The following is an 18238-nucleotide window of genomic DNA, read 5'->3' as shown; positions in this document are numbered from 1 at the left end:
AAAATATGCGACTAATCGATGACATCTTCAATATATGACCTCCCCTAAAATACTTTATTACAGAAAATATAGGTTATTTCCAGTTTTTACGAAAATATCAAACTATTCAATCGCGATGACGCAGCAAGACTGAACACTCATTGACAGCATCGCCACGGAAACCGTGAAATATCATCACGGAAGAGACTCTTAGAGGTACAGAGTACAGACCTTCAATATACGATTGAATAGTATATTCATATTGAAATAAAACCCGAATAAGTTCAGCTGACACTCGTAATCCTTGGTACAAATCTGTAAACCGTCATCTCAACCGGTTGTATCAGATACACAAAAACTAGTGTTACAAAGTCAAGTCACAGCGTTCGGACATCGTTCTGGAGATATTCCGACTAACAAATTGTTCTTTGGACTGCACTCGGGAGGTTGCATTGTGTACACGTCGGCAGTATAACCTCTCTCCCTCGCAGCGCTACATCGGTCCTGGTCCACGAATCCCATACATAGTTTACCTGCGGAAGAAGAGATGGTCGAAGTAGTCAGAATTGTTACTAAAGTATCAGTGAAAGTAACCTCATCAATTTCAACTAAAGTACAAATAGCTATTTACAATTGAATGGTATATTCATATTGAAATGAACCCGAATCTTTTCGGCAGACACTCGTCAGCAACTAGTAGAGAATTGGGAAGACCATTGTATGTCAACAATCGTATCACAAAAAATGACGTCAGTGGCATGAAATTGCAAACAATCGAGACCCATTCAAATCAATTTCAGCATTTCAAAATGCTTTACTAAGCTCTCTTCCTGAATCTCGGATCAGGTCGTGGGCCGCAACATATGAAGCCGTGGGCGCATGCACCCCACGGGGCGCGAGTTGGTGAACCCTGGTGCAAATCATGGAAAGTGTATCGAAAACGGTTGAGCTAACTCTGTTAATAAATCAGCTTGAAAGTTTCTCTTGCAGTTTCTCTCATTTTTCAGCCGTTATGTTAGAAATATGTGCCAGTGAAAATTCTGATTTTCCTCACGCCAGCTTATTACTGACAAATAATGGAAAGTTGTAATCAAGTTTTCAATTACCTTCGATCGCATGTTTGTCTTCAAACTTCCACGATGTTTTATCGGCCGCATGCCCCAACAGGAGACTTTCCTCGAACGACAGCGGAATCTTCTTGAATAGATCGCTAAAAATAGATTCTCCGCTTAGGAGTTGAATGCGCCAGTGCCAATAAGGGGAAGAATATATTCGGACAGTTCATCAGTTTTACCGCCTTACCACGTTCACATTTACATGGGCAGGGCCCAATGACTTTATGAGAAGAGAATCTAGTTGACACCATGATTATTTGTGCAACCAAATTTCAAATTAGGTAAAGTAATCATTGATGAAGTACGATAGGTGCGAAAACAAAGGTTTGAAAATTAATCGTGTAAATGGCTTGAAAAAGTAAATTGGGATTAGGCGTCACAGAATTTTGCAAGTCAATCGCTCGTGATGGTTTTCCAAATTGGAAGACAGTCTTCGTGATGATACCACAAACAGATGCAATTTCAGAGAATTTAACGCTTTCGAGTGAGACAACGGCCTCATCGCCCGGACAGAAAAACTTGACTCTTTAATTCTCTACTAGTTTCTGACATTCCCCAGACTAGTTTCTGTCGAAAACCTTCTGGTTTATTTCAATATGAAAACAACATTCAATAGGCCTACTATAAAAGAAATGTTCAAACACTTCACCTTTGCGGGTACGACACCCAATGGCAGTTTCGAACTTTTCCATAGCAGCACGGGCTGACGACAAACGACGCAGCCTTCGCCATGCAAGACTGAACGACCATATCGGTTGCTACCCCACACGCATGAAGAGCCACTCCGATTTGAAATTCGCCTCTACAAGCATATTTTCATTATATATTAGGACGTAGAGAGCTTAAAACACAAGAATTGGCAGGGTTGTAATGACTCGACTTGAGTCAATTGGTGTATTGACTCGACTTGTACTCGAGTCATTGAGCATGACTCGAACCAAGTCATATGACTCAATACTTGGGACGGCCAAGACAGACATTTCATTGTAACTTCGAGTAATAGGAAAGTCAACCCATTGTTGGTGTTTTATCCATCAGTCCTGATACTTAGAAAATAGGGCCAGAAACTGTTAGGAGTGAGGAAAATTACCATATTTTGAATGCGAGCCATTCTATATCACCCGAGTAGAGTTGGGAAAGTGGGTTGAACCTGATTGAACTCAAAACTGCACAGTGAACAGTGAACATAATGACTTGGACTCGAGTCACAACACGATGACTTGACTCGACCCTCATGGACTTGGACTCGGTGGTGAATTGAAAAGGACTCGACTTTACTAGAGTCAAAACTATAAAAGTGAGATTGACTTGCGACTCGGAACCTTGCGACTTGGTTACAACCCTGATGCTAGTCAAAAAGATGTCAAAATCAAAGTAAATTACCTGAAATATTCCAAGTTGCATTGGTATATCGTGATGTTTCTCAGATTCAAAGCTTTGATTCTGGAGCGCGCCCTTTCCAACGATTCCTCTTTATTCTCCACCAGACGAACCTCGCATTTCGGCAGCAAGTACGCCAACACAATACCGACGTGGCCCTACTAGATTGATGTATGCTCAGCAACGTGATGGAGTCACCCTACTGCCACAAAAGTCTCACCCCGCCGCTGCAGAAATCCACCACGGTATCTCCGTCTTTTGCAATGGAATTGACGGCAAACGCCAGGTTCTCGATCTGACTGCATTTTCTCGATGCCCGCAAAGTGCCAAGTTCCCCCTGTGCAGGTAAAATGCTGTTATAGTTAAAATCAATCACATTCAAAGCTAGGCTCAAACGCCAGGAAAACTCGAGGGCACATGTCTAGCAATGGTTCAATGAGAATGTATAGTGTATGGCTGTCTGTGATGTAACAAGATTCAGAATTGCGAGTGATTACTTGGGCGATTTTTTTTTTGACATGTCAAATGCTCTAATTTAGTGAAATTAGGCAACTAGAATTATCTAGTTGTCCAAGTCTGCTTTATAGGCTTACCGTTGTAGACGGTCCATTGTCTGGTCATTGTGAATCAAACATTCAAATGAAACAAAATGGGCTGACATGCTGTTATGCTCAACGTACCGCAATATCCTAACCGAAGCAAGACTGCACGGGCATTGCATGGTTCTTATATCAAGAAGCGCATTATGTAAATTGTGATGTAGACACCGTTGTCGGGATGAAGCAACACGGTATGTCACCACCAATTGCAGTGTTGTCAGCCAACAACCGCTACTGCTGAGCGTTCTTTCTTTATTCTTGGCAAGCTACTGAGAACAGACACTACCTACCCAAGACTGTAGGAAAGTATCTTTCGTTGTACTACAACAAATTTTAATTATTTTTACCATAATGCGTGATGTAACTACTGGAATTCTTCATAGGGCCAGATTTCGTTGAAATAAGTTTTTTCATGTGAAAATTTGTCATTTTTTGGGTCACAAGTTTTCTCAGGCCCAACTACTTCGTAAGGACAGACAGTTCGAATCAGAAATGACGATAAGTAGAATAATTCTAACATTATCTGGGAAAACACCGAATTTGCACACGTTAGGTCAAAATTAAGTGTAAAACAATGTCAAATTTTGATTTTTTAGGTCACAATCTTCTGTTTTCTAGGTAAAAAAAATCGCCCCACTGATTACAATAATAACGAGAGAATTCAGGCGAAATACACTAGTGACATCACACCAACGAGGGATTAAACCAGAATGGTAATAATTTCTATCGGCACTTGTCAAAACACCATCAGCACTGCTGTATCAAGTCCGAAAACCAGAATGAAACGTCACAATATTAAAACATGGTACCAAGACACAGCACATCTACTTACTTCAACAGGATGTAACGCTTCTGGCATTTCATTCCAAGCCAAAGCAATCTTCTCGGCATCGTATTCCTCAAACGTTGCGGTAAATCCCTCCGATTCCAACTTTTTCAACAGGCCTGGCAAGTCCCTTCGTATCGTCAGCAAGTCATTTTTTCTATAACATATGGATGTGACACTTTCATTTGGGTGCCTTGGCGTCGACTTTTATCAAAATACGCCAACCAAGTGCCTCCAGAAGGAGTTCGTGTACCATCTAAAAGTTGTAAACTGAACTTTTAAAGGATCTCGTCCTCCCGATTATTCGAAATTTCATGCCGGTGACGTCATATTTTGTGATGCGATTGTTGATATAGGCCTACACACATGCCGGGGCAACTTTGGACAAAGTTAATTCCAAAAAATATGGTAGCCGGTTTAGTCATGACAATGAAGATTTTGGATCAGTTAATTCCAATCTTTGCTGCATAACCCCAGAAAAACACAAAACTTACTGCCACTGCACTCTAGCATTTGCAAGTTTTAAAACGAATTTGAGAAAGCGGACCTCTACTTCTCAGACATTTTGAATAAAATATAAGGAATCATAATAAGTCATACTTATCAGTAGCCGCATGCCCTCTCGAAGCATCTGCGAGCTCCAAAACTTGAGTCACCCCGTCTTTATTGCACTTTATCGACCCATTATCCAATCCGAATTCTTTAACAAAATCAACGCCGCATTCCAGCATCGCATTTTGAAAAGCTACCACAGACGACTGTCTTTTGTACCATTTCAATATCAGCGGTAAATTTGATACCGATGGGCTATGCTTCAAATAAAATTGAATGGACGGAAACATGCATATATCAGTCAAAGAAAAATCAACCCCCTCCGCGAATACATGCTCCAAAGGAGGCAAGTCTTTGGTCCACACAACTTGTTTTCTTGGTCTTTTATTCGGAGAATGGGAATGACTGTCACTACCAATTCTTTGCAGCAACACCCTTTGTCTTTTATCCATATTGTGGATGATTACAGGTTCCGACAAAAGTTTTTTAAAGAGGGATATCGCTTTTGGTACAGTGTCGTGTATATCATGTTTGAAAACTTGAGGCATATGAAATTCGCATAGTTTAGTCCGAGGGCTGACTTCGGAGCATGCTTTTAGGCAGTAAAGTCGATGTCCTAACAGGGAGAGAACGTGCTGTCGATGGTTGACGGAAGAGGATAGTTTTGCCGACCTCTTAACAAGGTATCGTAAAACGGTACACAGTCCAGAGTAGACGTTCACCTGAAGATAAATAATATATTTTTGCCGCAAAAATATATCGGGAAACTAAGCCAAGTAACATTCGAATGAGATCTGACATCGATGAAAAATAACAGTACAAGAAATGACGTCTGAAAGATTAGTAGTGCTGATTTTCATTCCATTTACTATCTCTCTGGTTACTGCTTCCAATATAATATTATTATGGCTACTGGCTAGCATATTGCCACGATTGATGTTATGTTATTCATTTGTGTTTCTTATCTGCTATCTTCTTGTTAAAATGAATACACTGTTGCTGTTTAGATACTAGTTATCTTGAAAGCTTGACAGATAGATAAAGCTGAGGTGAATATCGTCAAAATTTCTGAAAAAAGCCGTGACGAAAGCGCTATACCTTTACCTGCAAAATGACTGGTGTTTAAAAAGGTGTGTAAGACTCCGAATCCACAGGACATCCGCGCTACCACATTAAAACATGACAAGTAGCTATGTCTCAAAACGTGAAGCATTTCCAATGATTAAACAGATTACCATCATACATAAGCAAAACTTTCTCAATACATTACGACAGATCTAACCATCCACAATCGTTAATATAGATATTTGCAAACTCAAACTCACCCCGTCATTACTAAACGCAGCTGGCAGGTTGCAGCTGTTAACGTTTCCCGGAATATTCTCAGAAGCGCAATACGAGACTTTACCGAAACAACCTTTAGGGACCTTGACTCCAAGTTTTGGTTCAATTTTGGATTTGACGTCGGACACAATCACAACGTCAGCATAGACATTTTCACAATACCGTGAAAGTAAGAGCACGGATTGCGTTTCTCCGCAGAAGCAAGACCCGAAACGGGTAGCTAGCATCCGTCCATCGAGATATACGGTGGTGCCATCGTCACACATAGTGACGTGGCGATTAAAAGTAATTAAAATCTGAAGAAAATCGGAAAACGTTTTAAAAACCAGAGCACAAAATACATCGGGAGTAATTTGGCATTTTTTGGACCAGACCAATTTCATTGATCCCGCCATTTTGTGAAAATGCTTTGAATTGATCGACACTAATGTGCGTAGCACCGCGCTTTTCTTATTCTGCGATACGTCCAATCGATATTAAAGGCTTCGAAATAGTATCGAAACTATAATTCTCGTTGATAAATCAACTCTTAGTGGCGAGGAGCGTATTATTTCAGTACTCGGAAAAATGGTATCTCATTACTCAACTCGAATAATTACAATTAGTACCAGATTCAGATTAAAGTACTCGAATCATCATGCCCATCCCTACCATTGATATTTAGCCTACAGCATACTCCAGGGACTCGACTTGTACTGGGTCATTGCGCATGACTCGAACCAAGTCATATGACTTGAGACTAGGACGACCAAGACAGACATTTCATTGTAAGTTCGAAGAATAGTAAATTCACAACATTGTTGGTATTTCGTCCATCAGTCCTGATAGTTGGAAAATACGTCCGGGAACTGTTAAGGCTGAGGAAAATTACGATATTATGAAAGCGAGCCATTCTATATCGCTCGAGCACTGTTGAAAAAAAGTGGGTTGAATCGGATTGAACTCAAAACTGAACAGTGTACGCGATGACTTGGACTCGAGTCACGACACTATGACTCGGACTTGACCCTCTATTAGCTGACTTCGACTTGACTCGAGTCACAACTACAAAAGCGAGATTGACTTGTGACTCGGTTACAACCCTGGCTAAATCACAGAGAGTTGGCCACACAGCAGCGTCAACGTCCCATAGAGTCCGAGGGTATTCCATCACACCCGATGCAACAACTTGAGACATGATCCCAATCGAGTAATCTCAACACAGATTCTTATCCCAAACAGCTGTGGTGTAAGCCATGTTGAATAAGCGCCTCGCAGGTACTGAGACTGAATCACGGTTTCTTTAAAAAAACTGCGACGCAGTAAACGACACGCTACATTTGCTGCGGTCATACGAAGAGTTCATTTCTCGTCTCCATTTTCTTCCTCCTCTTCCTGCGTCTTGTCCTGATCTTCTTCGGTAACTTCCGTTATCTTATCTTCATCTTCGTTATCATTTTCTTCTCCTTCATCCTCTTCCTCGTCTTCAGAGGTTTCCACAACCGGCACGTCGACTTCTTTATCCAAATCGGACAGAAACGAGATTTTGTCCCCCGAAACTCCGGACTTTACGATCTTTTTGGTTTTCAGGCCTTTTTCCTGTTTCGCGTTCGCGTCCACCTTTATGCTGTGAAGGTGCTCTACACTCCAAAACCTAAAAGATTCATGATCATCAATCGATATGATTAATCAATTCCTTTATGAAACTTATTGTCTCCAGAGACAACGGTTCCCGAAATTTCCAGCTTGCAGACAGGCAGTAGGCCTACATCAAATTAAAGTTTTGCGGACCGGTGAACTTTCAAAAATCAAAATCAACACAGAATTTTATTACGATAAAAGCGTGTAACTCAAAACAAATAAGTGGACAATATAGTTATTGAAGAATTTGCTGCTGCATTTTAGATATTACACCTGTTAATGTTCTACGGGTTTCTGCAAAGCAAAGTCCTTTTAAAACCACCGACTCGATTTTGAGTGCTGGGTTTTTTTTGTAAGAAATGTCACTTCCTTGTTTGATAGACTCTATTATCCAGTTCGTATAATACATCATACGAATGTAAGCATGAAAATTCTTTTGAAATCCCGGGTAGTTGCTGAGGATAACCGCCGCCGAGTGTCAGGCAAAAGTATCCAGGTTTATTTAAATATATTGTTCAATTGTGTAATACATCATTACGCTGTGGCAGCTCTGAAACCCAAATAAGATCTTACTTGATAACGGAGTTGTGAGAAGAACTCGCGATGTACTTTCGATCGACGGTGACGTCGATTTTACTGACCGCCATCCCGCGATGCTCGCCGACAACGCCAAGATATCGATTCGGCAAGGTGTGCACAGCCCTAGAACGCAAGCGGTATGTGACTATGTAAATCCCAACAAAACTAGCAAGTCAAAAACCTAACTTCCAGATTCCAGATGGCTACCCCCCCTCCCCCATCGCCGTGAAATTTTCACAGTCGCTAAATGCTGCTATGCTATGTACAAAAAAAACAAGAAATTTTGTTCTACCCTGCAGATTGTGGATTTGAAGGAGAATGAAAAATCTCAAAATTGAGCAGCCCATTTTCAACCTAACACCTTCTGTAGGAAGTACTAGGACAGTGCTGTGTTATGCTAAAATTTGAAGGAATACGTGCGGCCTCTCTTGGAGAAATTTTATTTTGAAATTCAAAAATTCAGGTTATTTGTTCAAAAAGTTTGCTGTGAAGCTCTGTAATTCAGAGCAAGGTAGACCTAGGCCAAACGACTCTTAGCATAACATAGGTCTCGATGTTAGCTTTTCGAGAAAACCCCGAGTAAATACTATACGACATATGTGTCATACAAATTTCTGATTTACCATGAAGCTGTTCAACAACTTAACAATGGAGAAAAACGTTAATAAACATTTTACCAGTAATAAAAGATACTAAACCGGTTGCCGATGAAAATCGAAATTATGAAGTTTTTAGTTATGTTTTGGGTAAGACAAGGCCATGAGGCAAGAGTATAGGTGCTAGTTAATATTTTCAAGGTAAGAAAAAAGAATTGAAATTTTGATGTTTTTTCTAGATTTCGACTTGCTGGTCCCCGTAACCCCTTGGTGGCGGCAACCGCTTTTAAGCCGGATTTTTACTTTGCCACTCGATAGTTATCGTTCTAGTGCGCGTAGAAAGTTGGGATTTGTGGCAAAAGGTAGATATGTGTAATCACTCGGGACAGCAATCATCGTATCGACCACAAACTAGTTTGAACCTCGTTGAAATTGTATCCCATGTTGATGGCTTGTCGTGTGTCGCAGTGTTGCATTGATTGAGGTATGTTTCATTGTTACGTAACAAACACACTATAATTCCACAAAATATGTCCCACAGTAGTCACCCAAGTTTTTTTGAGAGAAATTCACTTTGTCGAAAAAATGAAGTTATTTTGCGGCATAATTACGGAAGTAAAACGAGATATCTCAAATGACTGGCTGGCGTAGTCGGTAAGTGCTACACCCCTGCTTTCGTAAGGTACGCCAAGTAGGCGGTTCGGACCCCGTCAAGTAGCTTTTTCTGAGTTGAACTTATCAAGTTTTTTTCAATTTCCTCCGCCGCCACCAAGAGGTTAAACGCTGAAATAGGTAACTTCCATTCGGCTTGAAATAAGATATTGCCAATTCAACTGAACTTGATCTGAGTATCAGGAATCAACTTAATCAGGGATAATTTATCAGCCTATATGTCTACCATATTCACGGCACGAAAAAACGGCCCGGGTTGATCAGTATTTCCAAGAAATGTCATTTATTTGAATATGGCCAGCATTTTGCCGCATGTTTTCGATTATGTGGCGCGAATGAATCATCGAAGCAACCAATTTCCTTGAAAAAAAAATGATGATTCTTAGTCGCAAGAGGCTATTTTATTATAGTCGGTAAACGACAAAAATCGACCGACTCGTATGTTTTACTTGTTTCATCCACGTTCCCAAACTTTTCATGGTCTCAACCACAAATTTCAATTTGAAAATGTTGCGCCACCACACCTCTTAATCCGGCGTGCCGGAAAAAAAAATACTGAAAAAATGGCCAGCACCTTTGCCCAAACCTACTTACGTCCTAAGCGTGAAGCTGGCAACTATGTCAGCAGTAGCAGTAATTATGCTATAGCAATGTTAGATATTTTGGAACGATTTATGTCTATTTCCAATAGGGCTGTTCCTTTAGATTTCACTGGCTACTTGATAAAATAGTTAGGTCGGTTAAAAAAACGCTGCACACCAACTTTGGCTCAGTTTCAACCAGTAGAAGCGAGAGTCTTGCAGTAGAAAGTTTTGAATTTATCATTGAAAAGTAAATAAAATTTCAAAATTTTTCTGTCAACCCAATAAAATTGTTAGGCTGTCAGTAGAGATGATGCACACCAAATTTGGCTCAATTCCAACCACCAGAAGCGAAGTTATTGCAGTAGAAAAATTTCTATCTCCATGATTTTATAATAAATACCATTTTATTCGAATCCAAATATTTCTACTGACAGCTCAACAATTTTATTGGGTTGACAGAAAAATTTTCAAATTTTATTTTTCAATTTTTTAATGATAAATTCAAAACTTTCCACTGCAAGAGTCTCGCTCCTGCTGGTTGGAATTGAGCCAAAGTTGGTGTGCAGCGTTTTTTTCACCAACCTAACAATTTTATCAAGTAGCCAGTGAAATCTGAAGGAATAGTCTTTTTTTGGACAGCCCTAATATCCAATCTAAGTATAGCCAAGTACTACTACTACGTGAAATACTGCGTCACATGAAATACAGAAAACGATCCAAGTTATTTGGCCATATCGAGCGCGTGCGTATGTATTATACTGTTAACGCATAGCACTGCCCGTCATTAAACGTTTTACAACATATACTTATATTTATGACATACATGCCATGGTTATCTTTGGACGACCGTCGGACCGACAGTACTCAACTCGGACTCTAGTACTCAAACATTGTGCCCAGCTTTACTATTTACAAGAATCTCATAACAAGATCACAACCAAACTCGTGCATATTCGATATTCGGCATGAAACCACAGATTTACCGTATGGAACCATCCAAAGAGCCGGTGCAGACGATGTCTTGGCTGATTGGAACTATACACTCGACCGAAGACCGATGACCAGGAAACCTATCAGAAGGAGCTGCGAATTCTTCCCAATTGAAAAACAGCATGATGCCTTCGCTGGTTCCGACAACCACTTTCTTATTATCCTGTAACAAACAACCATTTCTCAAAGCAATTCACCAACATCGTTGGATCACAATGGGTCATCAACAAATATTCAACTCAATACACCACACATCAGATACACTTTTACCCACCTACGCTTCAGTCTGATACCCAGACGTTGTCACTGGTTCGCAACAAAGTACCCCTGCTTTTTTGGAGTGCTTGAGCAGTAGGTATTGCCTGCTTGCACAACTTACTAAAGCCGTTACGCTTTTAAACTATTTCACGGTCTATTGAACAGTTTGCTGGGCAATACAATTCACTTTGTAGCAGGGTTGTAACCAAGTCACAAGGCTCCGAGTCACAAGTCAATCTCACTTTTTTTAGTTTTGACTCGAGTCAAGTTCCGAGTCCACGTCATCGAGCAAGGTCCGAGTCCGAGTCATGGTATTATGACTCGAGTCTAAGTCATTGTGTTGACTGCTCAGTTTCCAGATAAAGTCTTGTTAAACCCACTTTTTATAACTCTGTTTGGTGATATCGAATGGTTCGCATTTATAATATAGGCTACAAATTTTCCTCACTTTTAATATAGTTTCTGGTCGCATTTTCAAGTGCCAGTACCAATATATGAACTCCCAATAGGTTGGTTATACTTTACTACTATTCGAAATGACAATGAAACGTCGCTCTTGACTGTCGGAGTCTCGAGTCATATGACTTGGTTCGAGTCATGCGTAATGTCTCGAATCCAAGTCGAGTCAATACACACATTGACTCGAGTCGAGTCATTTGCGTATTTTGAGAAAATGACTCGAGCCTTCAGAAAATGGTGATTCGAGTCTGACTCGAGTCATTACAACCCTGTTCTGGCACCATTTTCAAGTATCAGTACTGATAGACGAAACACGCACTTTACTTTATTATGAATGTGAGCCATTCCATATCACTCGAGCAGAGTAGAAAAAAGTGGGCTGAACAGGATTGAACTGAAAACTGAACAGTGATCATAATGACTTGGACTCGGACTCGAGTCACAACACTGTGACTCGTACTCGACCCTCTACTCACTGATTTGGACTCGGACTTGACTCGGTGGTGAGTTGAAAATGACTCGACTTGACTCAAGTCAAAACTATGAAAGTCTAAGTGACTTGTGACTCGGAACATTGTGATTTGGTTACGGTTACAACCAAGGTTGTCCGACTCGAGTCACGATTTTTTGATGACTCGACTTGACTCGACTAGAAGTCATTGCACATGACTCGAACGAAGTCATATGACTCGCGACTCAGAGGGCAAAGACCCGACATTTCATTGTAATTTCGAAGAATAGTAAAGTTACCACACTATTGGGATTTCGCCTATTGGTACTGGTACCGTACTTGAAAATACGACCAGAAACTGCTAAAAGTGGGGAAAATTAGTATATTTCAAATGGGAACCATTCGATATCATCAAACAGAGTTATAAAAAATGGTTAACAAGACTTCAACTGGAAACTGAGCAGTTAACACAATGACTTGAACTCGGACTCGAGTCAAAACACTATGACTCAGACTCGACCCTCTGATCGCTGACTTGGACTCGGTGGTGAATTGAAAATGTCTTGACTTGACTCTCGAGTCAAAACTATAGAAGTGAGATTGACTCGTGACTCGGAGCCTTGCGACTTGGTCACAACCCTCCTCTCAAGCCTACTTCTACTTTTGCTCGCATCCCAAAGAATAGTTCGACCACCTCCCGTTATTCTCAAATCAACATTACACACTTAACGACACCGACCTTGATAACGGACACGCAGTTCATGTCGTGCTCCGCGTTTTCAGACTGCACGATGAACTTTCTCCGCTTGATGTCGAACGTCGACAGCGTCCCGTCGCCGCTGCTGGCAAACAGAAACTTCCCCCTCGAGTCGACGGCCAAACAACTGATGAAATCGTGGCTCCGGGCCTCCTCCATGATAGGAACCTTACCCTTCCGAACATCCCATACCTGAAATCGGACGATAACGCGAATAAAAGCAAAAGATCTTCAGAATATACCGTAATTTTCCGTGTATAATGCGCAAAATTTAACCGAGTTTTTGTCCTAAAATCGGGGGGCATGGGTACAAGTCTTGGAAAAAATCTCCCTCGAAATAAAACTTGAAATCATACTTTCCTCCATGTTTGTTTTTAATCGCGAATCGCATTCAGCCAGTAATTCGTATTATCAGTGTTGCGCACTGCCAATTAGCGAGATTTGTCAGCGCTGCAAGCAGCACGAGATATCCTGCTGAGTTAGTTTGCCATTTGTACACGAGCGAAATTAGGTCGTTGACTGCTGCACACGAGGCAATCCACGCTAATTTACCGCGTTAACGACAAGCCTAAACGATTCGCATCTCCAACAAGGCCTGGTGCGCTCGATATAATCGTTGGCCTGAGCAATCGCAACTGTAATATAACAAGAATATCTACTCACTTTTAATGTGCCATCGTCATCGCCGCTTGCAACCAGATTTTTGTCGACCACGCAGACAGAGTACGAAGGGCTGTAAAAAGAGGTGATCAAAATTCAGATTCAGAAATTTGGATATTATTTTTCGGCATGGTGTCATATTACGGCAGAGTTCAGGGTTTACTTTATCACAATTCTGCAAGTGTTGCGTGAAAGCCCTAAAAATGAGTACAACTAGTTCCAGGCCGGTTACTTTAACAAAAAAAAATGCTTTTTTCAAAAAACTTCATTCATTTTAGACATCACAATTTAGCGATATTGACGGCATGATAGAGGGTGGCAAAGAGCATTTGCATATCGTCGAAAAGAAGCCATACAAAAACTTTAGTAACGGCAGCGATGAATGGAGTTTTGAGGAACACACGTTGCAATGACATTTTGATTTTTGGGGGAACGCAGGAACGAAACATTTGTTCTGAAGTTTTACCCGTTCCGCGAAGTCAAAAAAGTTGAGACAAGTTAAGAAAAGTCTAGACCCCTCATCAAAATTGAAAAAAATAAAGTTCATCAATCACAGCAATCGAAACTTATGCGTTACCGCCTTACTGGGTACTATTTAGAGACCCTACAGTGGGGCTGTTCAAAAAATTTCTAATTCTATGATTTTATAATAAATAATTAAAGAGTCAGTACCACCGTAAATACTATTTTATTCGAATCCAAATTTTTCTACTGCAATAACTTCGCTTCTAGTGGTTGGAATTGAGCCAAATTTGGTGAACATCATCTCTACTGTCAGCCTAACAGTTTAAGGGGTTCGGCAGAAAAAATTTGAAATTTCATTTTTTTCATTTTTTAATGATAAATTCAAAAGTTTCTACTGCACGAATCTCGCTTCTACTGGTTGGAATGGAGCCAACGTTTGTGTGCAGCGTTTTATTAATCAACCTAACAATTTTATCAAGTAGCCAGTGAATTCTGAAGAAAAAGTTTTTTTTTGAACAGCCCTACCCTACAGTGTAAGAGCTGCAACAAATTTTCAACGTTGAAAATTTGCGTTTTTCGAAGTCCGGAATGCAAAAAAGATTCAATTTTAAAACTGTACCGAAGAGCAAAAAAGCTGCCAGCTCCCGTAATAAATGCGGTTGCTGTGTAGAAAATTACGTCATGACCGAGCGATAAATATGCATTTCCGTAGATTTCGATTACGATTGGAAGACCAATTCTTCAAATCCCACCTGTCGCTACTCATCAATACAAGCGAGCATTTTTCCTGCTCAGTGTCGAACAAACGAAGACTTCCCTTCTTGCCGGCGACGAAGATTCCTAGAAATGGATATTGCACTAGGAAACGGTGCGGCCATTTATAAGTTAGTACACATAGCATGCGCTTCAACAATTATGTAACAAACGAAAAAAGAACAACACATGCGACGCACATTTCCGAGAAGTACTTACTATTTCCTGTTTCCACAAGTCACTCGTTGCTACCGGTGTCGTATTAATGCGCAACGAGGACACCGGTTTTTGTTTCACAAGAGAGGGCTTCAACACGAAATCGAGAGGAAATACAGAAACCCAAAATGTTGGCAATGCTTGTTACTTTACCCTCCCCACTAAGACTTTCTTAAACGATAAGCATGATCATTCTTAGTTAAAAAATAACTTTCCGACCCTACATTTTTTAGATCCAATAACTCCATCAACTTTGCTTCTACTGGTTGGGATTGAGCCAAATTTGTTATGTAGGCCTACCATTTTTAGACGACTTAACAATTTTATCGAATAGCCAGTAATATTTGAAGAAAGAGACCCTAATGTTTATTGCAGACCTGGGCAAAGTGCGGCCCGCGTGCCAAATGCGGCCCGCGAAGCCATTCTCTGCGGCCCGCGAAAGGTTGTTTGGAATTCATAACATAAAACCTGCTTTTCGAATGTTGACGCGTTGACTAAAACCATAGGATGTATCAACTAAACAGGAAATTCGTTTACCTCGAAGCTTGTTCATTAATAGGCCTGTGCCAGGATTACGCTGCCCACGTAGGCTATCTCGCATGCACAATCCAGATTCAAAATAAAGGCAATGTGGCAAATTATGAGTAGGAATTAAAGTCATAAGAAATCACTCTTTCCAAATAGTTTAGGTCAAACCTTCTTTGCTACCATTGTCGCATTACGCATTATACGGTATGCGTTTCAAATTGCTACGTGGTATGTTTCCAAATCACTGATTCGTAAAACAAGTCAATCAGTGCTCGCGATTATTATATGACTCATCATATATATCACCCATAAAAGATGAACGGGCATGTCAAAAAAATAAGCCGAAAGCTGAAATTCAAAGAAGGTTAGAGCACTAAATATTTGTATACTGGAGTTAGGAGTAAACCCGTCCTATTAGTTTTTGCCGAGCACCTCGCCGAGATTAGAAGGATTTTAGTTATGGCAAAAACACGAAACACTCGGCCAAAGGAGGGCAAATTTCAGAAAAACTGCAAGCTCCGCTGCAAGGCTATTTGAGGTGAACCCTGCTCGGAAGGCAGCGACCGATACAATACACTTTGTGCTATGCCTTATACATTTCAGTGGAGTGGTTCGCGAGCTGGGGGGCGTGAAAGCATCTGAAGAGAGGTGCGAAGTCGAGGTCGAATGATTTTTTTTCACGCTAGGCGCGATTTACCCCGTGATTATGGTGGCATAGTTATGGCTCTGTGTATTGTCCGACTGTGATATTTCGATATTATCTCATCATCAGCCATACCCTTCCATGCCATCAAACCATCCGTTGGGATTGCTAGAATTATCGTTACTCTTTTTAATATTTTGGGATATTATGATGGGGGGGGGGGTCGAAATTTTTCACTATCATAAATGGAAGCGTGCTGAAAAAAGTTTGAGAACCACTGTTTTGGTGTCTTAACAGAAGAACGTGGATAGAGGTTTAAATAGAGTTAAAAATGTATCATTGTTTCGAGTCATGACGACAAATACATAATTTTTTAATCAACCGCCACTTTCTCATTACCTAACATCAACACATTCACTGAATAGCATTAAAAACAATGTAATTCAGAAATGAAATTTAAATACTCTGGAAAAGATAAGTAAAATTTTCACTCGGCCCGCCAACGTATTCTCTACTTCTCATTTGGCCCGCGGAGGAAAATAATTGCCCACCCCTGGTTTATAGGCTAGTCCCCGCTAAAAAGTACATGCTCTCTTACCCTGACTTCGTAATAGTGTGGGTATTCGTCCACGCAGATTTTTTAGCATTTTGTTAAAATTATTGACAAAGGTGACAAAAACTAACCATCTCCGCCTTGATTGTAACATATACAGCGTAACGGCTGTTTGCTCAATCTTTTTCTCATAACAGATTCCGCCTCCTGTTCTACGCCAAACTTGTATCTGAAAGAAGAAATATTACTTAATAAAGTGCTCGTCTAGTATGCATTGTGTTGTGTTGGCATATGAGTATGCAGCAGAAAACTTATCTGACTTGTAATAATAGTCTTGATTTGAATCAAAGTGCTGATATTTGTAAGCGGGATATACTGACTGAATTTCTATCACCGACCTCCTCTACATCTAGAAAATTTGGCATGCAGATTGAATAGGCCTACCTACTGTCTTATGACATGCACGGGTAGGAGAGAAATGTCTAAGAGCTCATCATCTCATTAAATTGCATTCATATTTCATAGAAAGTATATTGAAACTTGCAGAACGCGGAAACATCAATAATGGTTTAGTCGAAATTGCAAATACCGTGATGAAACTACAAAATTACACTCGGTCGAAGAAATCATTGAATAAAATAGTATTTAAGGTGGGCGCACCTAAAATAAATAATTCAAGAATCGGTCACCGTAAATACTATTTTATTGATAATCCAAAGTTTTCGACGGCAATAACTCCACTTTCACTGGTTGGAATTGAACCAGATTTGGTGAACATTGTTTCTGCAGACAACTTGACACTTTCATGGTGTGAACAGAAAATTTTGAATTTTTATTTATTTATTTTTATATAATACATAGAAGCTTTCTTCTCCTGCAGCAATGCGGCAACTGGCTGGAATTGAACCAAATTTGGTGTGTAGGCTTGAATTGGGTATCCTAACAATTTTATCAAGTAGCCTGTAAAGTTTTTCTTGAACACCCCTATGTAGCATTTTCTGGAAAATCAGAAATTAGATTGGAATTGAAATTGGAGCATAGAAACATTTCACAAATTAGATTAGAATTAAATTATCGGCACTTTGCAATAATTAATCCAATGAGACAACTAGCGTTACCAAATTGTGTAAGTCCACTTACATATTCAAATATCCGTTCATGTCGGCGACCGCGATTCGCCCGTCCTCACTAGGGTGGATCACAAAGTCCGAAATGTCGTCGTCATGCTTGATCGGCAAAGGACGGGGCGCCACTTGAGTGTCCTCCTCATTTTCAGACATCTCGCTGTCCTCGCTTTCGGAACTACTCATTTTACACTATATTAATGTATATATATATATAATTAAAATTATCTGAAAAAACACGATATCGTTGTTGATACGAAAATGATTGAAGACTGAGTCCAGCCAGCTGACATAAGTGTCAAAAACAGCAGAGTTGATAGCTACTGACACGCAATTGGGGCTGCGCAAAATTGAGTGCCCGAGTGATTCTGAGTCGAGTATCAGGCGGCGAGTCAAGTATTCAAGAATCATTGATTATGAGAGATTTGAAATTTCAAATATGTACCTTTTAAGCTACCACAAGGAGTACAATGCCAGATGTGCATCACAATAACGATAATTTGATGGTTTTTCAACTTTCCAACTATAACTTTCT

The 18238-nt window shown here is 40.3% G+C and overlaps 2 protein-coding genes across 2 annotated transcripts; both read right to left on the bottom strand.

Moving 5' to 3' along the window:
• Positions 1 to 216: 216 nt before the first annotated feature.
• Positions 217 to 6190, bottom strand: LOC145442752 (glutathione S-transferase C-terminal domain-containing protein-like). Its single transcript, XM_080320736.1, has 8 exons — positions 5777 to 6190; positions 4500 to 5173; positions 3906 to 4056; positions 2695 to 2811; positions 2478 to 2632; positions 1744 to 1896; positions 1086 to 1189; positions 217 to 512 (listed from the first exon to the last, which is right to left on the bottom strand). The coding sequence occupies exons 1-8, from the start codon at positions 6188 to 6190 to the stop codon at positions 352 to 354; spliced, it is 1929 nt and encodes a 642-aa protein (XP_080176862.1). The 3' UTR covers positions 217 to 351.
• Positions 6091 to 17922, bottom strand: LOC145442753 (WD repeat-containing protein 55-like). Its single transcript, XM_080320737.1, has 8 exons — positions 17720 to 17922; positions 16711 to 16808; positions 14639 to 14726; positions 13425 to 13494; positions 12744 to 12953; positions 10830 to 10999; positions 7989 to 8117; positions 6091 to 7428 (listed from the first exon to the last, which is right to left on the bottom strand). Exons 1-8 carry the CDS (start codon positions 17887 to 17889, stop codon positions 7137 to 7139), a joined length of 1227 nt encoding a protein of 408 aa, XP_080176863.1. The 5' UTR covers positions 17890 to 17922; the 3' UTR covers positions 6091 to 7136.
• Positions 17923 to 18238: the final 316 nt, after the last annotated feature.

The sequence above is a fragment of the Botryllus schlosseri genome, chromosome 7, assembly GCF_051294905.1.
Source record: "Botryllus schlosseri isolate E-star chromosome 7, Bs_hap1, whole genome shotgun sequence".
In the NCBI taxonomy this organism is placed as follows: Eukaryota; Metazoa; Chordata; class Ascidiacea; order Stolidobranchia; family Styelidae; genus Botryllus; species Botryllus schlosseri.
Note: the sequence above shows the minus strand (reverse complement) of the source record. Positions and strands in the feature narration are given on the sequence as shown.

Coding starts and splice junctions, on each gene's coding strand:
- LOC145442752 (XM_080320736.1), bottom strand. CDS start 6,190: ATGGCGGGATCAATGAAATTGGTCTGGTCCAAAAAATGCCAAATTACT. Junction 1,897..2,477: donor TGCAACTTGGAATATTTCAG/GTAATTTACTTT, acceptor ATATGCTTGTAG/AGGCGAATTTCAAATCGGAG. Junction 513..1,085: donor AGACAAACATGCGATCGAAG/GTAATTGAAAAC, acceptor CTTCTTCCGCAG/GTAAACTATGTATGGGATTC.
- LOC145442753 (XM_080320737.1), bottom strand. CDS start 17,889: ATGAGTAGTTCCGAAAGCGAGGACAGCGAGATGTCTGAAAATGAGGAG. Junction 16,809..17,719: donor ATGAACGGATATTTGAATAT/GTAAGTGGACTT, acceptor TTCTTCTTTCAG/ATACAAGTTTGGCGTAGAAC. Junction 12,954..13,424: donor ATGACGATGGCACATTAAAA/GTGAGTAGATAT, acceptor GTCCGATTTCAG/GTATGGGATGTTCGGAAGGG.